Genomic DNA, 19,986 nt, shown 5'->3' with positions numbered 1-19,986 from the left:
TAAACTATATCTGAGGCTAATGTTCCAGCAGAGTTAGCTAAAGACTGTGAATGTGCAGCAGCCACTTTTCATCCCACTGTTTTAACAACTTGCCTCCTTAGAATCGCTCCCTTAATGTGGTGGAGGAGTTTGTTTGAGTATCACTATGATCCTGAGAGTTGTATTGTCAGTGGTGTAATCCCCTGGTAAGATCTCTTATAGTTTTTAGTTCTATTTGGATTTATTGATTTATTTTTTCTTTAGCAGTAGCTAACGCTAACAGCTTTGCTAATGAAGATGATACTTTCTGAAAAATGAACATTGTTGTTACCACATTACTTTGTTAACACAACTGCGGTCCTTTCCTCATGCTATATTAAACACCGTATACCATTCTCCGTATACCATGTGAACATACAATAATTGAATGACATAAAGATGTAGCCCTGCCAGCAGAGTTGTTGAGCTTATGAGTTAGCTATCATACGGGAAAGAATCTCTCTTGTGTTGGACGAAGAACTGGAACCTCCAATAGTAGCTAGATACTTCACCTGAAATGAAATAGAGACTGTGCTCACATAATAGAAAAATTTGAGATAGCAGAATTTAGTATTTAGGGAAGTCAAGTGTACCAACTCCTTGTAGCAAGACTCCTCCTTCAGCTTATGCAGAAACACTTCAAGATTTTGGAAGTTGCACAATGGAAAATGAATTCCTTCGGGCAGGACATCAGCTGAGGAACTACCATTTTTCAAAGAGAGCAACGTGTGCTTGATTACCTCCATCTCTTGTTTTAGACTTTCCAACTCGCTTATAATGTGATGCTCCGTTGCTGTTGAGACAATAAGTAATAAAATGTTCTTAAAACTCAGCATTAGAATGGGTTGAGGAATTGAACAGCCTTACGTAGTGAAATAAATTCTTACGAGTAATTGTCAGTCATCTAGATGTGTCTAGTGTGGAGAATGGTGGGATGAAGCCAGCAGAGCTGGTGGAGCTGGAGGAACCAGTGGAGAAGCTGGTGATGGTGGTGGTGGGGACGAGGGAACTGGCACAGAGCGCCTCTGTAGTATGTCGTCAGAGGTAGCTGACTCTTCTTCTGCATGCTTCAGTTTGGATCTAATTGAAATACGAAATACATGTAACAAGTTTTTGATTAAGTTTTTTAGACCCAATCCCAACCAGACTGTTCAAGGAGGTTTTCCCCTTAATTGACACTTCCATACTGGATTTGATCAATCGGTCTTTGTTGATAGGATATGTACCTCAGACTTTTAAGGTTGCTGTAATTAATTTTATGTACATGTGACATTATTGTGGTTATTAACTTGTGTTTCCCTGTTCCAACAGGTATCCTTTGAATGGCGTTATGGTGTTTTTCCCCCCTCTTTTCCCTCTTTTCTGTCTTCTCAAACCCCAGCTGGTCGAGGCGGATGGCCACCCTTCCTGGTTCTGGTTCTGCCAGAGGTTTCTTCCTGTTAAAGGGAGTCGTTCCTTTCCACAGTCCCTCAGGCTCAGGATGGGAGATTGGACTGAAGACAAGTTTCAGTGCAATCTGTTGGTTTCCTTAGCTAGGATATTAATTTTTGAATTGGCTCTATATGAATTAATTGGATTATGATTACAATGAATTGAATTCCAATTGGCTTGAATTGGACTATATTATTTAAGTGCCTTGAGATGACAATTGTTGTCATTTGGCGCTATATAAATAAAATTGAATTGAATTTGATTTAATTGAAGTGTAAGAAAGTGTCGGTTTTATGAATATATTCCCCTATATATTGAATAAAATCCAAACAGAAAAAACACAAGATGATTGCTCTTACTGACGATGTATCACACTATCAGAACAGTTTGGATTTATGGATAGACAATTATTTTTTAATTTATTTGAGAAACTTTTATTTATACAGGTAAAATCTCTTGAGATCAAGGGTCTCATTTACAAGAGAGACCTGTTCCGGATAGGCAACAAAACACAAAGTAACCGACTAACTGAATGTACAAGAGATAAAACAAAAGACGAAACACAGGGTAACTGATACCATTAGTCTGTTCTTCTTTCAGAATCAGGATCATACACCATGTTTCACCCTCCTAATTCAAGTGTATAGGTGAGATTTTGAAGGCTTGATTGATTATTATTTTATTATTGATTATTATTAATTTATGTGAAATGAAAGAAACTTACTGCCTTTTCCGGTTGAATTTCCCCAGCATGTTGTCACTTTCAGAGTTCAGGCATGTTGCTGCCTTTGCTTTCTTGGCTTTTTTGCTTTCTCATAATCCGCTGTAGCAAAAGACAGTGAGAGGGAAGGAGACATTTTAAAATTTCAAAAATATGCTAATATTTTTCTATTAAGTATGAATTAAATGTTTTTTTAGCTTTAGCTGAGAGTCAGATGTTTCCGTGGATGTCTGGAATTCAATATTTAAGTAACAGATCGGGCATTACCCCCCTGCCTGGGTGGATGGGGGGCTATGTCACTTAACCGATACCAACTTCCATTTACTTACTTGTTTTATAAAGTGAGCGAACGTTGTAAATTTCCCAACTTTCATCTGGCTTTTCATGTCGCTCTTGAGCTCGTTTTATGATATTTGGAAATGAATACGGGGGCCAGTAACAGACATCCTCTCCATCCATCCACAAGCTGCTTACCGCTTCCACTTCTTCCCGTCCCAAAAAAATCCACCACGTGAATGCAGCTAAAAAAGATTAATGTCATATGTACCCTATTTCCCAGACTGTAAGTCGCTCTGGAGTATAAGTCGCATCAGTCAAAAATTGCCTCATGAAGAAGGAAAAAAAAAGTTGCACTTGACTATAAATTGCATTTCTTTACAAATTTAATTCACAAAACCCAAGTCCAAGAACAGACATTTAATCTGGAAAGGCAAGTTATTCAGCTACACAATGACACTCAGAACAACAGGCTGAATAAGTGTCTGGTATGTTAATGTCACACATTTACAGTTATTCAACTACACAATAGCATAAAGAACATAACTTGGAGGCTGAATGTGCTAAATTAACCACACAAGCCAACAAGTCCAACAAGCAAGTTACCAGTAAGCAAGTTTAACAAGCTCCTGATCTCATTCACATCACTGAATCCAGTGAATTCTTCATCCTTGATGTGTGTCACTTGTCAACAATTTTGATATACCTGACAATAAGTTGCAGGACAGGCAAACTATGGAAAAGGTCTGACTGAAAGTCCTAAAAAATGTGTGGACCCCCTTCTGTAAATGATTGCCCCCCAGTCATTGTTCTCACAAATAAAAATGTTTCAATAATCATATAGTAATGTTAAATGAAAGCACAACTCAAGTGATGTAAAATGCCTTCTTTAATTATTGAAAGATCATGACCTCTTGGTATTGTTGGATTATTCTTAAAGGTATTTCCTTCATAGTTTTGGAACTTACTTTGAGTTTCAGTTTCAAGTGAAGCTACTTTGATGGACTACAGTGGAAAATAGAGGAGGGTGCAAATAAATTCTGTAATTCCACAGATATGTAATTATAAAGGTGTACCATTGCTACCTTCCACCTAATACCATTGCTGACATTGCTGATTGAACATAGAAAAACCTGTATAGGCTACAGGTATAGACTAATACAGAGCTCAGCTATAACTGCTATTACTACATTTAATAACATTATTTAATGTGCTGAGGGCTCAACCCTACAGGGCAAGTGGCAATGGAGCCAGGGGAGAAGGAGAGAGCTTTTTTTCATGTCCCCCACTGTGAAATGTTCCTGTTTATTGTCCCTTCCGAAGATTTTCGCCCCTGAGAACGATTAATACATTTTGATTGTCTATTTAATTTGAAAGAAGAAATTACACACTTTATCAAAATTTGAAGTTGCTTTTGTGAATGTAAGTCGACATGTTTCCCACAGTAATTCACTCATGTGGAGTTTCAGGGACAGATCTACTATTGGCTCCACACAAAAACCCCGTAATTACCCGTACTTGGCCCATATGGGCATGTTTCCTGGGCTGTGCTTAAACCAACAGGTAATTTGACCAAAGTCTGTCTCACACACTGCTTGACACGCCTGGTGCTGGCAGGTTGCTTCTGTAACATTTCCCTCCTGCTGCCGTCAGTGTCCACTCGAACCCAGGGATAATACGCAGAACAACGATAAGGAACCGAAGAACTCCCTTTCCATCACTGTAATTAGTGCTTGGTGTTACTGAGGTGTTGCAGTGGAGCCCTGACAGCACGCTGGATTGAACAGGAGCTGGTGCCACGTCCTGCTCTTCGTGCCGGGGCTGCCACAACACAGCAGCTGGTTAAAGGTGATGGAGAGAATGCGGCAATCTATTGGCTGCAGGCTGAGTAAATTTCAGTCGGTGTTGTCCAATGGTAAACCAGAGAGAGAGGGAGAGAGAGAGAGACCTGGTTTCTCTATCACTAATCTTGTACGCACAATACACTCGCGCTATGAGAGCAATTAGATTCAGCAGCGTTCCTAGTGCCTCTGCAATGACTCATTGAAACATCTTCTGTGCTGATAAAGCCGCATCTCCATTTTCTCCACACACACACCAATACAGGACGTATAATTTGGCTGCCTTCAGTACACACGGACTGCTCTTCTTACTTTGGATTTGGAGAGCAGAAGCCTGGACGTGGACTTTATTGTATTTTTTCTCCCACGGAGAGCAGATTCACCCGGGTGAGGACTAACATCTGAGAGGCAGGCGGTGGATATCCAGGCTGAGGTATGTGCGCTTATGACTTTACTGGAAAACAGTTTACATTTAGAGAGAAGAGGCTGAAATGCTGCGCTTTTGAGGCGCAGAGCCCCTCTTTTACTGACGGCTTGTCCGGAGGCGCTTCAGCCCTCACGGATATTAACTTGATCATTAAAAAAAAAGAAGCAGTATCTGAAACCTGTATGCCCTGCAGAATCAACGTCACCACACTTTTATTTGACTTTTTTCTACCTTTGAAATGTTGATGACAGAATTGTGAATAAAAACCAGCAGTGATCCACAGATATTGCAATGAAACACCACAGTCCACATCCCACATGCGCCTTTTTACCAACTGTGCAGTTCAGTGTTAAAGCGTAATTCGGGTGCAGGCAGGGAGGCTTGCGACACCAAACTCGGTGTTAAGCAACAGCCCGGTTAACAACATATAAAATGCGTCACAACGGACAAGACATGCTCATTTTAATCCGATAATAACGACATGTTTCCCTCTACCTGACAAGAAAAAACCCCACACACATACATGGGCTTGTCATTAACTCCGGTGTGTGTGTGTGTGTGTTAAAGCTGCCGCTCAGGCTGACAACCCCCATCAGCTCTGCGCACATCTCGAGTCAAGCAGCCACAAGATGGTGGTGTGGATATCTGGATGTGGCTTTGGAGGGAAAAAGTAAATTCATAACTAAAGGTTGGTATGTGTCAGGGTTGGGTTCATTCTTAATACTGGGTACCACCGGCACTGGGTGTCTGCATCATTTAACACGCGATGACCTCTTTCGTGTTGTTATGCGCACGCATTCAGGAAAACCAGAGTTCAGAGCGCGTTTAGGTTTTCTAAGGTCTCACCAGAAGGCCCAAGAAGACAGAATCAAGAAAACACGAGCTTTGTGTGTAGGCTCTGTGTGACGTGTGTGTCAGTGCACGTGTACAGTAAGAAAAGGTCCGACCTATTTTGCATTCTAAGCTTGAATAAACAGAATTAGGAGGTGGTGAAATGATTCCTTCTGTAAAGAAGGGACGTAAAGGGACAAATTCACTTCTTATTCCTTTTCAGAATATATCAGGTGTGTAAAGGGACTAATCCCAGAAAGTGGTTTCAGTCTTTGTTCTTCTGTCTGAGAACAAACTTTGGTTTCTTTGTTTTTTGTTTTTCATCTGACTTCATGTATTTTAGTACTGGGCCCAGTTTCCCTGCTGTCTTTTAAAAAATCACAAAAAGAACTTATTCTGTGGAGAAATGACGAATTGGAGCAAATGTTGCAACATTACCGTATTACAAATATAGTCACTTGTGATTTGGCTGAGTGTGCTTTGCATCTGCTTCCATCATGCTGTAACTGTCACTGCAGGCCTCCTTTCAAGTTGTGCCCAACATCTCACAGCTCAGTGATGACATGTGGATGATAAGCTGGGAGCTCATCTGTCCAAACTATATTCACACAAGTCAATAACTCATGTGGAGAAGCAGCAGGAGCGGTGCGTCCGCTGGACGTTTGCAGCCAACATGCAGAAGAAAGTGGCGATCAAATGAGTTCGACAAGGTCCTAACTAAACTCTGACACCGCTGAGATAACACACGTCTTAAATAGCTGGAAAGGCTTTTTTAATATTATCATTCTGTTAGTAGAGATTGCATGTGAACGCCATGAGTTGCCACTGCAGGGCTAAGTGCATTAAACATCTGGAGCATCTGTGATATGCGCTCTCATGAAAGAGGCCAGCTCTTTCAGAGGGACAAATAACTAAACAGCCTGAAGCAAGCCTTACTTGTACTCGGCTTGTGGTATTTCTTCTTCCATGCTGGGACGCAAGCTGGTTTTCATGCTTAGAAGCTTTGTTTTTGACATGTTGGCTTCAGCAGTTAGCTTACTGTTCTGCTCTGCTAAAGAGAAGCTGTCTCTTCCCTGACAAACGCAGTCTTGTTTGTGTTAAGCACTTCTGTACTCATGTTGCCACTGATCTGCCACATGAGTAGCTTTATTACTTGAGGGACAGAAAGGTTTTTCTCTTGTGTTCTGTTTAGGAGGTTACTCTAAGAGGTGACGGGAGGTTGAATGAATTGACCAGGCTTTTCCCATCATGTTTGAAGTACTTTCATGAAAGGATTCATAAAACAATGTTACCAGTTTGTCCTTTCAGATTGATGCTTCCCTCCAGGGATCTGTGCGAACATCACTGCAGGGCCCCATTAATGCTGCCATCACAGAAGTGGAAATGAGCTTTGCCCCCTGATCCAGCCCCATAGCATCACAGAGCCTGGCTGCAGGGACTGGCTGCTGACAGCAGGCTGGATGCTGCTTTTGCTCTTTGCTCCATTTCTTCCAATAAAGATGTGGAATACTGATGGGTCTGACCACAGCACACGTTTCCACCGTGTGACGGTCCATCCCAGACGCCTCCGAGCCCAGAGAAGTGGACACGAGACTTTTTTTTGTTCATACTGTCTGCAGTGAAGCTAAGTAATGAAAAAAAGATTCAGAATAATGAATCACTGCCCTTTCTACTCTAACTTTTTCTGATATGTTTATCCTGGTAAATAATCTGGGTGTGCACGTTAGAATCACTAATTTAATTCTCTCGTGCAGAACTACATCCTCTTTTAAGAGCTGTGTCTAACTCTGGTGCAGCCAGTGTGAGATCACTGACTGCTGTCTTTGACACAATGCTGTATTTGACGCTTTGAGCTGAGGCTCATGTGTTATTTAGTGTATTGTGACATCACAGAATATGAGTTCTGTGTGACACGACATTTTTCGGTCTTTATGGGCTGCTGACATGGAGAAGTGCTCCACTGAGGCCTCCCACTGGACAGCACTAAACTCTTTTTCTTCTGTGTTGTTATTAGTGCCAACTGCAGAAGAATCGATTTAACTTGTCTTAGTATAGATTTATTGGAAGTTTTACACAATTCTCAGTAAGATACACAGTTGAGAACTATACATCAAACCCCATAAAGCATCATGCATGCTGTGGGGTGATAATACTATATTTGGAAGCGCTTAGGTAGATAACTTGTTCCACATCCAGTCCTCTCAGGGATTCAGGCAGTTCTAGCTTTGGGTTTCGTTGTTTAAGGTAAGAAAAACAAGTGAAACAATCAGGTTCCTGTGTCAGAGCCAGAAAAACAGCTACAGAAAGCTGAGAATGAGATGGGTACAGAAAGATTATTGTGAGTCAGCATACTCACTCTTAAATGAGCATTTTTAACTGCTCCGAGCAAGCACTGCTTGTAAGTTTTAATGACAGGATGAAATCTCAAGTCACTCGCAAGTGCTCAAGTCAAAATTTGAAAGATACGTTGAGCTCAGTGAATTAGATTCGAATTTGATGAACTTGTACTGGTTTATTCGCTCTTTGAAGTGCCTTCAGATGAAATGATACGGTCTAAAAATAAACTGAACTGGACTTAAATGAATCTGAGTCATGTTTTCATGAGGAGGAGATGAAATGCTATCATACCAGTTGAAAAAGGAGAGAGGGAGAAATAAAGCATCATGAGGAGAGGGTGATCATCAAACTTTGTTGTAATTGTATTACTTTTTGTAACCTGTTGCGACATGGTTTGTATTATTTAGCCCTTTTGTTTCCCAGACTGCATCCACAGACGGTACAAAGGAAAGCAGCTACATACATGATTATAGGTCTCTGTACATTCTCTGCTGGTACCTCAAAAACACATGTACATATGTTATAGCATCTCCCTGCCTCTTGGGGGCAGTCTCATAAATATGTGCAACAATCTTGATTGTGTCAGAGCTGTTGTTGGTCCTTTTCCTTTGCTCTGCTGTGGAAAGAATAGAAGTCAAAGTGGACAAAGGTCGGCTTTGTGATGGAGTCAAACTATGTGGTATTTATTCGAGCTTGTCCAGTGCAACTGTCATGGTTTTTCACTGGTGCATCTTTGATTTTTATCCTCTTCTTTTTGTGAAACTAGTTGTGAGCTGGAAAGGCTTTTTTAGCTGGCTCGAGCTAACGTTCTACCCATCAGCTTGTAGCGCCGTCTCTGCATCCTTTTTATTGATCCCTTATCGAAGGAGTGCACATCTGCTCATCTGTGTTGACATGGCCGTCAGTTAGGGCTGCACGATATCAGGAAAACAAGTGATTTGGAATACCGTGATGGCAGTATGACTTGAGCTGAATAAACAAAAATACATCAGTAGACAGTGTAAATGTCCTCCACTTTGAGTTATCCCTGTCAACCAATGATTAGGCCTATTAAAAACAATGAAAATACAACATAGACTACCTTTACAGTGACAAGCATATCGGTTTATTCCCACAGACAGTTAAACTCTTACCGATGGCCAATGCAGACGATAACCAAAACACGCAAGTCTGACCCAGTTGTTGAGTTCGGTGGCTCTCACAACTTTGGTACCATCATCCGTGGTAAAACACACATTTCTAGCTGGCTGATGCCTCATGTAATCCAAGAGCTATATTTTCCCAGGTGTACAATTCTGGGAAATATCCCTGCTGCAGACATCGTGCTTTCTGTTCAGAATCTGCAGTCAGGAAATGCACGCTGAAACTCACATGACTTAACCGTCTTCCAACATGTGTTGAGCATTTGTGGAATGGCAACTTTGGACAGATAATTCAGTGAAGGAATGTGCTATCTTCAGTTCGTTTGTTCATCAGACCCTTTCTGCTCACTGTTCAAAGGCATCATGTCCTCAACCAAACAGTGTTCCACTTGTAAAAGTCTGACGCACGACTGTCTGTTGGACTGTAGTTTTGCTTTTGCAAATGCTAGATTTTTGGAACTCTTTGTATAGATCCCTGTGATTGTGTTGTGGGTGGCTGTGGAGATGAGGCGTGTTCCCCCTGTGGTTGCCATAAGTGTTTGGCCTTTCTTGCAAAGTACCTATGTTTGTAGTATGTCAGCTCTCTTGTAAGCAAAATATTTCCAAATTCCACATTTTTCGTTTAGTTTTGTTTGTCTACAGTCTTCCAGCAAGTTTCTTTGTCATGAACCAAATGATGATCCGAATGCTTTTCACATCGAATAAGAAAACACGCGAGAGGTCAGCCCATCTTACAAGAAAACATTTAATGTGTATATAGACTTTTTCAAGGCTAACTTTTCAGGTTTGCAGAATGTTAAATAAGATGTGTTTTACTGCATCACTCTAAACCGTCATAGACGGGAGGAATGCACAATATTTAGAAAATTTACACCATCCTGAAGAAGTTTTGAGATGGTCAGTTTCTGTTGTTTTGTGCTGTAATGTGATGTGAACCTGTAAATATGCACTTAAATATATGAATAAATTCACCCATTTGTTTTATACACCGAATCCTAACCAACCACGACTCACAGCAAAATAGAAAAATTAAAAGTTGTTCTGGACTCCAGAATGTGTGTGCCATGGTTTTGCAATATCATATGTTTGACAGTTTCACACAATGTTAAACATAAGCATGTTACAGTTCGCACGGCAGGCATGTTATATAGACATATAATGATGTTTTGGCCCAGATTGTTCTGGTATTTGAGCCATTATTAAGAAACTGCTACACTTTACATTATGAAGCAACCTAGCTATTACACATAATGAAGTGAGACTGCGCTGACAGTGTAAAAATTTGCAAAAACTTAGAAGAGCATCAAATACATTGAACATTGTTTATATGTGGTTAGTTATCGTCCACAGTGGTTTAAAATGCATACAACATTTTATAGTTAGGAGGACAGTTTGTCTTTGACGGACTAATTTCAGAAAGATTGAAATGCAAATGACAGAGTGCCTTTGTTGGTAATCATAAGACTTCTCACATATAATCACTAAGCGTGAGTACATTGTTCACAGTGTCCTGCATGCTTCTGCCAAGGAGAGCCACAGTCTACATTAAGTACGAGCCACGCAAAGGGCTGTTTATCATAAAACACCAAGCTATTACAAATTCTGTAATAACTGTGTCAATTTATCACTGAAACATTTACAAGCAACTAACAACAATGAGTTAACAATGAGCAACAATTTCATTTAATTTTCCTGCATTCACTGCTTTTCCTGCCTGATGCCTCCTGTGCTGCCATGCGATGCAGCACCTCTCTCCATTTCACAGTGATATAACATAACCTCAACTGTGGACAATAACCCACCATCAGTGTTCGTAACAGTCATGCTCTAATGGAAGCATACCTGCACAATATTCATATATAGTTGTACATTTATTATTAAGAAAATTTATTTTCATGGGGACAAAGTGTTCTATCATAATTGCCTTAATATGGTAAACAAGTGAAGCCATTTAATGAATCAAAGGGCACTTAATATTTGTGGTCTAAGAATCCTTGTGGTATTAATTTGCCCAAAGCATTTAGGAGTTCAAGTAGTTCAGAGAACATCGGTCTGCCTTGTTAATATATGTTTAATGTACGCAGTGCAGAAAGGATCAGGGTAAATATTAAGAGTTGTTATGCTCTGTTGGTGACTTTTTTTATAACCTATGCTCACGTTAATTAAGATTTTCAGAATTCACTGCTGCAAGTCATTCAATGTTTGGAGGGTAGTTTAAAGTTGGCTGCAGGAAGATAGTGTTAACATGTGTATTTTTTGCCATTCCAATGCTATATTTATGATGTTAGTCATTAATCACTGTCACAATGATCATGATATTGAACTTGAACCAACATTTTGACACAAATGTATGTAAAAGTCATGTGGCGTCCTGTTAAACCAAGCTCTTAAGCCTTGTAATTATTAATTAAGTAGATCTTTGCCTATTTTCCAATTTAATGTATGACTTGTGACTTGAAATTGAATTGAATGTTGTTAAAGTTTTATAGAACTTTATCTGCATTCACACTGATTTCCTGTTATTTCATTAACATCAACACTGCAATGTACAATTATGTTAAACAGATCTTTTATGCAGGACAACCTGAGCTATCAGTGAAGTGTATCATGTTACATGAAATCTGTAAACAGTTACACCAGCTCAAAGACAACACAATAGAATCTAACATAACTTTTCTGAAATTACACAGATGACAATAATGATTTGAGCTTTTGGAAATTGTTCTCTCAAATCTTTGAAATTGGTAAGAACTGAAAATTTGAATCCGCACACAAACTATCAGCAACAGTTGCATTAAAATCTGCAATGAGCTAGAGGTAACAACAACACTCCCTCCTTTCCAGCTCTAACTACATGATGTGCACATTTGATTTATTTATTAATAGATTTTTACTCCATGTTTTGCTTCAGGCATTCTTGCTGAGAAAGTAGTCGTGGTTGCTCAGCAGAAGCTGAAGGTAGTCAGCTTCTCCCTCTATTTCTCTGCTCTTCATCCTGACCCCTCTAATGCCGGGCAATCAAATGATTGAATCAATTCAATTCAGTTCAATTCAGCTTTTTTACAAAGCGCCAAATCATAACAAATGTCATCTAAAGGCCAATTAGAGTCCAATTCATTGTAATGATAATCCAATCAAATCCAATTAATTCAATTGAAAATAAGTCCAATTGATTCATACAGAGCCAAAACAATATCCTAACTACGGAAACCAACTGATTGCACTGAAACTTCTCTTCAGTCCAATCTCCCGTCCTGAGCTGCACGAGGCGACTGTGGAGAGAAGAAACTCCCTTTTAACAGGAAGAACCCTCCATCAGAACCAGAACCAGGAAGGGCGGCCATCTCCCTCGACCCGCTGGGGTTTGAGAAGACAGAAAAGAGGGGACAAAAAACACTGTAACACAATTGAACGTATACCTGTTGAGACAGGAAAACACAGTCAGAAAGAACCTTCAAGGTATTGATTATTTTCCCAATCATGTTTATAATTTTGGATTTGGGCTAGTGTTTTGCTTTATTTTACCCAAAGGTGGGTGACACTGGGCCCCTGGTCATGGGCATGTCAACATCCCACACTCCCACAGCATGGCACTCACTTGAACATATGCAGCACACAATAAAGTCATGCACCACAAAAATAAATAAATAATAACAATAAAGATAATTTTTCAACAGGTAGCGCTCTCAGCACCTCAAATATCCTGCCCTGCCCCTGCAATACATGTTCTGTCCCTGCAATACATCTTCTGTAAAGACAGACTTATGTGTGTGTCTGTTATCTTTCTGCTATATTAACTAGTATTACTCATTACTAGTATTATACTAGTTAATATAGCAGATACTCATTCATCCCTATATTAATCAGCCCAACTTCTTCCATCAAATCGGATGCACATATAACCAGATAGACACATATATACGTCTATGTTTATGTCGGCTTAAGTCGACAACCAGTCCATGTGATCTGAAAAGTGCTTTGCTAACACATTCAAGATGTAAAATCTAAATGATTCATACATTCATAAGTAGGAGTCATGTTTTTGGGTAAGTAGCTCTTTAACCAGTTCCCAGCTTCGCTAATACCTGCGTTTTTTACGCATTACGTGACCAGTCCGCCTCTATTAGGTCAACAACCACACTGCTACAATATGCTACAAGGCAAGCTAATCGTAAAAGACGGGAGCGAGATCTAGTAACCTGATGAAAAAAAACCGCAGGTCTTAACGCTAAGACGTACTCTGACTGTAAAGCGTCATTTGCCATTTGTCATTTTGATACCTTGAATGGCGCGATAAAATGCAAACTATTATTGTAGTGGCAATGAATTTAATGGGACTTAATAATGCCAACTGATGCGTTTGTTTCATAAAGATTATAGACTGAACATGCTGAAACACCTTCTTCCTTTTTTAAATTGATGTTTACTCTTCTTCTGTACTTTTTCCTTTTTTTGGTGCGCCCTCGCCATGAAGGGGCTCTGCTAGTGCTCCCCCAACTCTCTCACTGATAGAAATGGTTAATAACATCCTCCTGAACCTACCGGTAGGTTTAGAAGGCCCCTATTAGCCCATATAAATGGGAGTGATGTGTGCTGATAGCATCCATTGAATAGACTGATAACAGTCAAATCGGGTGGCAGGACTGAGAGGTTCAGGAGGTCCTTTCTCTCTCCAGCTTTCTTGCAGTCTGCTTTAACGCAGCTGTGAATTATACCAAGGAGCCAGCCCCTTCTGACTGATTACCTTCCTTTTCAGAGGGGCAACATTGTCCAGTGTTGTACGCATTGAAACTATAGTGCTGTCAACAAGAGAGTCAAGTTCTACTGGAGTAAAATTTAGGTAGCCATCCTCTGTCATATCAGCACATGGCAGTGAAGAAAAGGATGATGAAATCATCTCTTTAAATCTGGTTACAGCATTCTCTGATAGACACCTTCTATATGTAGAATTCTTCTCAGAAGCCGTGTAGTCAAGTAATGTAAATTCAAAAGTTATTAAAAAATGGTCAGACAAGACAGGGTTATGAGGGAACACTGTTAACTGTTCACTCTCAATGCCATAAGTCAGCACAAGGTCAAGGGTATGATTAAGACAGTGAGTAGGTCTGTGAACACTTTGAGAAAATCCAATAGAGTCTAATATAGAATTAAAGTTAATCATCCTGTCATTTTAACAGTGGGACTGAATAGTGTAGTGGTATGATTGCCACCTTCCATGTGGGAGACCTGAGTTCAAATCCCCTTCCATGAATCCAGTAGAGGTCCTTAGGCAAGACCCCCTTAGGCAAGACCCCCAAAGTGACTTAAAGAATTAAGTCACTTTGGATAAAAGTGTCTGCTAAATGCATAAACATAACAGAGAGTTCTTACAGAGCTTCAGAAGCTGTTGCAGATGCTAATTGACATGAAACGTGGCCCCAATAAGAGAGCTGCTTGCGGAAACAATGGACAATATCTTTAAAAACTATTTTAAGAAAGTAATTCAGCTCAGAGAAGATGTTTGTTGTTCCCAGTCAGCTGTGACTAAAACTTTGATCAAATACAAACAAAATGGGAAGGTTGTAAAAGGGAAGAATATGGGCTGACCAAGGAAGACATCAAAGAGTAAGGACAGAAAACTCAAAGCAACATGAAAATAGAAAATATACAACATAAGAAATGGAAAAACAAATGGGCAGGAACAGGATTCAATGTTTGTGAGCAAACTGTAAGAAACCGGCTGAAGGAAATGAGATTTCCATCCAAAACAAGGCAAACATAAATCAATGAATTCCTTAATGTGGTAAAGAATCCTTTAAGTTTTCACTGCTGATTAAAAAAAAATCTCTAAATTTCCAGACATCTTTACGTCCACATCCCAATAAATCACTCAAATCTGAAACAGCTGATTGTCTTCTCAACATATCCACACATTGTTGACAACATGGTGCAAAAACCAGCAAAACCAGTCTAAAATGCTTTTGTTCAGAGGATAATATGTTTAGAAAGGTTGTCTCCTGCACCCACATGCATTTCAAACTCTTAAAGATTCTATTTTTCTAAAGGCTAGATATAACTGTGTTGAAGAATATCCATAAAGTTGTGTATTTTGATAAAAAATGGATCCAAATTGCTTAAAACCTTTTAAAATGTCGCCTGTTTCTGTGCATCCTTGGCAGAATTCAGCAGCTTGATATTACTTCACAGTAAGTTTAATCAATACATTAACAGCTCAGTCAGAACTGGTGATACTCCATGGAACTGCTACATTAACAGCGTGTCACTGCCTCTTACTGTGTTTACTTCAGTTTTTACAACCAGTTAGGACCGGGACAACGGTCCCTGTGTCCATGGAGACTTTAACTGATGACACATGAATGCAATCTTCATTAGCTTTTAGTGTATCGCCCTGCTGGAGATCAGATCAGATCAGTTCCATACACACCACATTTAAAGTTACAGTAACGGTATACAGACTGGTCTCTCTTATCAAGACACTGTAGAAAATCCCTGGTGTAAAATGGTGGAGATATCAGTCTCCAAGTAATCTAAACTCACCTTGAATGTAACGAGTTTTATTGAAATCTCCACCCTCTATGGTGATATCTGACTGAATCTCAGAGAAGTCCAGGAACACCTTAGTTCTGAAGCTGGAGGGATGGGCAGGTGTTTAATACACATGCAATATGGAGATAAATGTTCCTTGTAGGACATCCTTAACCATACATACACATATCGGCCATATTTGTCTTTAACACAGTCCTGTTCTAAAAACTGAAAGCCTTTTTTCCTAGAATAGCCACTTCTCTACTTCCGGAGGTGTATGAGAAAAATGCACTGAACCAAACCCTTCCCTTTTCAATTTTCCCTTTTTCAAAAATGTCAGTAGCTTCCCTTTTCTAACAGAACCCCTTTTATGTTCCATGGGCACAGATGTAAGGTAATACTTACCATAGTCTAGTCTAACTCCATGTAAAGAGATATGACATTGTATGTATCAACACTGAGCTGTGAAAGAAAAGAAAACAACATGAATATAAGAAGTGTCCCTGACACCTTACCTGCAGGGTATTTAAAACTTCTTCCTCGTCAAGGCCATATGTCTTGGAGAACTTACCATCCAAGCCTCATTCAAAAACTAGTGTTAAACTAGGCCTGTAGTTAATATACTTACTTTCTGGAGTTTGCTCATAGCCTTTCATCAAGAAAAAAACCAACAACCTTCAGTTCGCTCATGGTGGTTATAATGCACCAATCTTATTCATATCCCCTAAGTCCAGTCAGATAACATTTGCTTACAATCCGTGTAACGTTATGTTAGTTTGAAATACCTTTGTGTCCTCACTCCAACAACTCGACCAGCAGGGTGGCTTCCTCAGAGTACTTTCCATTTAATGTCACCTTTAGTGTAGCCCGGTTAAGGCAATGCGTTTTGTGTGGTATTGTATTTTGTATCAAAAGCCCTATGTCTTTGGACCACTTGATCCGAGTAATCGTTGAAGAAGGAGACTTTTTGCTTTCCTAACTACTTTTTGTGCCTGACTAGCTTGGTGAGAACTCCCTGTCCGACATGCCGCCTCCCATCATTCGTTGCCTTGTCTTTACTGGCTTGGGACGCTGATCAGGGCTGGGTTTGGTGCCAAAGATCAATGAGCTCGGTCAAACTTCCGACAGCCTGCTTTTGTGCTCATTTAGAGATAATCAGGAATCCAACTTTCAAAGCAAGTCACCGGGTCTGAACCTTCGGTATCCTCCAATAAGCCAATTACACGTATATTACACCTGTGACACCAGTTGTCCAGATCATCTATATGCGCTAGCATGCCATGCACTTGTTTCTCAAGAGACGCTACCTTAGCTTCGAAGGTTGTGGTGGTTGCCTATATCTCAGCAATCTGTTTCTCAGGAACTCCAACTCAAGCAGGAACCACTGCGAGGTCTGCTCTTTAATAGCCTCCAAGACCATAGCGACTTTGGGATTGATCTGTTATCCAGAGCTTGGATAATACTCAGTTCCATAGCATCACTGGATAGTTCTGACCTAGCGTTAGCATCTGGTTCTTCATGATCACTGGAAAGCTTTTTTTGTTTTTTTTTGGGCATCCGTAGCTTTTGGAAAATAACTCATGTTAAGTTATGTCCCATTTAAGAATAAGTCATAAGAATATATGGATAAAATGTCATTTTCTCCCGGAGCCATCTTGTTTCTCCCCCTGAAATATCTTCCTAAGTAAAGAACTGTAACAAACATCATTGTTATACGTTTTATCGTTTATTGGTTTGGCACATTGGTTCTGATTACAAACTTAACATCTTTCTTTGTTGAGACAATAAGGAAAACAACAAATCATTGTGTCAGTCACTGAAATTGTTTGAAACCTAGCTTCATAAAACTTGGCTGACACATCCAGATAATGCAGTTGGGGATGAAATCTCTTTGCCTTTGGCAATGGATGAATCCTTTGCCAGGGATCCATCCCCTGCACAGCTTCATCCTCTCTGTCACTGCTACATGTTGGAATGTTGTTCACTTTAAAAATCTTACTTGCAAAGACGTGCATATGCTTTAAACCTGTTAGCAGCGTACCACTCCTCTAGTCACGAAGGCTTTTCATTAATGTTTGATATGAATGGGAGTCAGTGCTGGTCAGTATGGGATTGAATAATTGATTTGACCTGACTATCAGTGGCACACGGCATCACTGAAGTGAGATGGTAACTAATCAACAGTTTTGGATTGGAGCAGTCAGGCATGTGATTTTCTTCAAGCAAACCACTTAAGATATGCAAAATATATAGTTAAAAAATGTCTCAAGACCTCAAGCAGTGATATGAGATTGAAAGCTATAACAGGAAATAGCATGAATAAGTAGCATGCCATCTGGTTTGAACGAAAGTGTAATGAGATACCTCCAAATCCGCAGTGCAGATTTCTCTCTTTGAAAAACTTTGCAAACGTGCACACTGGCGCATTGAGGAGTCTTAGAATGAGGGGCTATCTTTTCTCTGTGGCTACTGTGGCTACTGTGGTACAATGATAATGTACATGCTTCACAAAAACTTGGGAATAGTAATATTATTATACATAGTTATATAATACTTTTAATGATCTGCAGGAGTATTACTGAGCATATTAACCAGAATCAGTATCAGTAATACCAGATTAAACACTGGTTGTATTAATCTAATGTTTTTCAAGATATATCGGTCTTAAACAGTGGTGGTCTGGCAGAACCTTCAACATCATCACTCCAGAAGATGACCCCTCAGTAGCATAAAATAATCCAGGATTCAATGATTTCACAGTTGTCTGGACCACACCTGTGGTGCAAGCCCAATCACTGCTGGTGTAAGAAGCAGCATCACTACCTGCTGTTAAGCTGCTGTGGTTCCTCTGACATTTAGATTCATTCATTTATTGTACATGCCCAACTAGATAAACCCTAATTTCCCTTTGTTGTTCTTTTAGGATACACCATCAAACTGGAGTCCAGGTAACCTGAGTGTTCTTGGCTTTTTCCTGGATAGAAGAGTCGTACAGCAGCCACCAATCTCCATGCACGCTCTAAAGATGGGGAGCTGTGAGAAAGCTGTTTTTGTCAGCTCGGGCTCCTTCTCGCAGCTCACAGCCTGAGGAGAAGCAGGAAGCATCTTGGAGGAGGGCAGAGGAGTTGCCGAGTATCCATAGGTGGACCATAAGCACAACGTGCCAGGCCCAGGCTCAGCACAGCTGGAGTATGTCAGCTTCAGTAGGCCCTTCATGGATGTGTCGCTCCATGGCCAAAGCCAGCCTTTTGCTGTGGATGGTGCTGGTGTCCATCTGCATGGCTGCTATTCACGCCCAGCAGCATCCTGTAGTCACCACCAATTATGGAAAATTGCGGGGAGTCAAAGTGACTTTACCCAATGAGATTTTAGGACCGGTGGAGCAGTATTTGGGAATCCCATATGCACTGGCACCAACAGGGGAACGGAGGTTCCAGCCACCTGAGCCACCCATGTCCTGGCCCGGCATCAGGAATGCTACTCACTTTGCTCCGGTTTGTCCTCAGTTCCTAGAAGACCGCTTTTTACTCAATGATATGCTCCCTGTGTGGTTCACTGCCAACTTGGATACAGTCGTGACCTACGTGCAGGAGCAGAGTGAAGACTGCCTGTTCCTGAACATCTACGTCCCCACAGAGGACGGTAGGTGCTTCGTCTGACATGTCTGTGCTTAACTTTTCAGGAGCATTTCAAAGAACGTCCCTCAACGAATGAGCAACACACCAGGCTACAACAATATGTGAAATTAATGTTGAAATGATCACAAGTTCCTTCAGTATTTGTTTCTTTTTGTGTATTTCTTAATCTTTCATGGCATCATGCAGAGTAAAGTAGGACAAATGAATGGAGGCTTACCTTGATTTGAATAGTTCACATGATAAAGAAAACATTTCCACCATAGTTCTAACTCCACCAGTGCACCCATCACATGGACTCAGCTGTTTTCGGGTTTGAAAGTTTCTCAGTGTGAGTAATTCACCCTCAGTGAAGTCTTAAGTGCAGTCCTCAGTGCAAACAGGGAGCAGACAGAAAAGATTTGTGAACAGTTATAATATACATCATCACACTTCAATGCTAACACATGAATATTTGCTACGTGCTCCGTTCACTTTTACTGGAGTTTGAAGATAGAATGATTGCCGAATGCACCTGTGAGTCTCTCAGTGCCCATCATTGGGGATCCGGAGCAATGAAACTCAACTGAAACAAAAGTAGTGGAACCAAAGAAGAAACTGGAGTACGACACGACTACATTTAACTCTCATTAAATAAGTGAGAAGTGAGAGAGGTTAGAAAAAATAGAACACAGAACTACACTTAGTTTCTTCAGAATAGTGCCGAAGAGGATGGTAAAAGAGTTCTGGCAGAGCACAGAGGTATTCAGCATTTGCTCTGCTGTGTCAGTGACCTGTGCTGGTGGAGGGGGTTCTCTTCTGT

The 19,986-nt window shown here is 40.4% G+C and overlaps 1 protein-coding gene and 1 long non-coding RNA gene across 2 annotated transcripts in view; one reads left to right on the top strand and one right to left on the bottom strand.

Moving 5' to 3' along the window:
• Nucleotides 1–435: 435 nt before the first annotated feature.
• On the bottom strand, nt 436–941 carry LOC140294338 (uncharacterized). The gene is made up of 3 exons (XR_011912773.1): nt 906–941; nt 612–811; nt 436–530 (listed from the first exon to the last, which is right to left on the bottom strand). It is a non-coding gene; the product is annotated as an uncharacterized lncRNA (long non-coding RNA).
• Nucleotides 942–4,369: 3,428 nt separating this feature from the next.
• Nucleotides 4,370–19,986, top strand: part of nlgn4xa (neuroligin 4 X-linked a) — a 103,280-nt gene continuing 87,663 nt past the window's right edge. Inside the window, exons 1-2 of the mRNA XM_072379311.1 lie at nt 4,370–4,720; nt 18,473–19,191. Of these exons, the coding sequence (XP_072235412.1) occupies nt 18,741–19,191 (451 nt within the window). The 5' untranslated portion in view covers nt 4,370–4,720; nt 18,473–18,740. The remainder of the gene's footprint in view (nt 4,721–18,472; nt 19,192–19,986) is intronic.

Source organism: Leuresthes tenuis, unplaced genomic scaffold (genome assembly GCF_036924035.1).
Source record: "Leuresthes tenuis unplaced genomic scaffold, fLeuTen1.0.hap1 SCAF_1, whole genome shotgun sequence".
In the NCBI taxonomy this organism is placed as follows: domain Eukaryota; kingdom Metazoa; phylum Chordata; class Actinopteri; order Atheriniformes; family Atherinopsidae; genus Leuresthes; species Leuresthes tenuis.
This window is presented reverse-complemented; position numbering and strand designations above follow the sequence as displayed.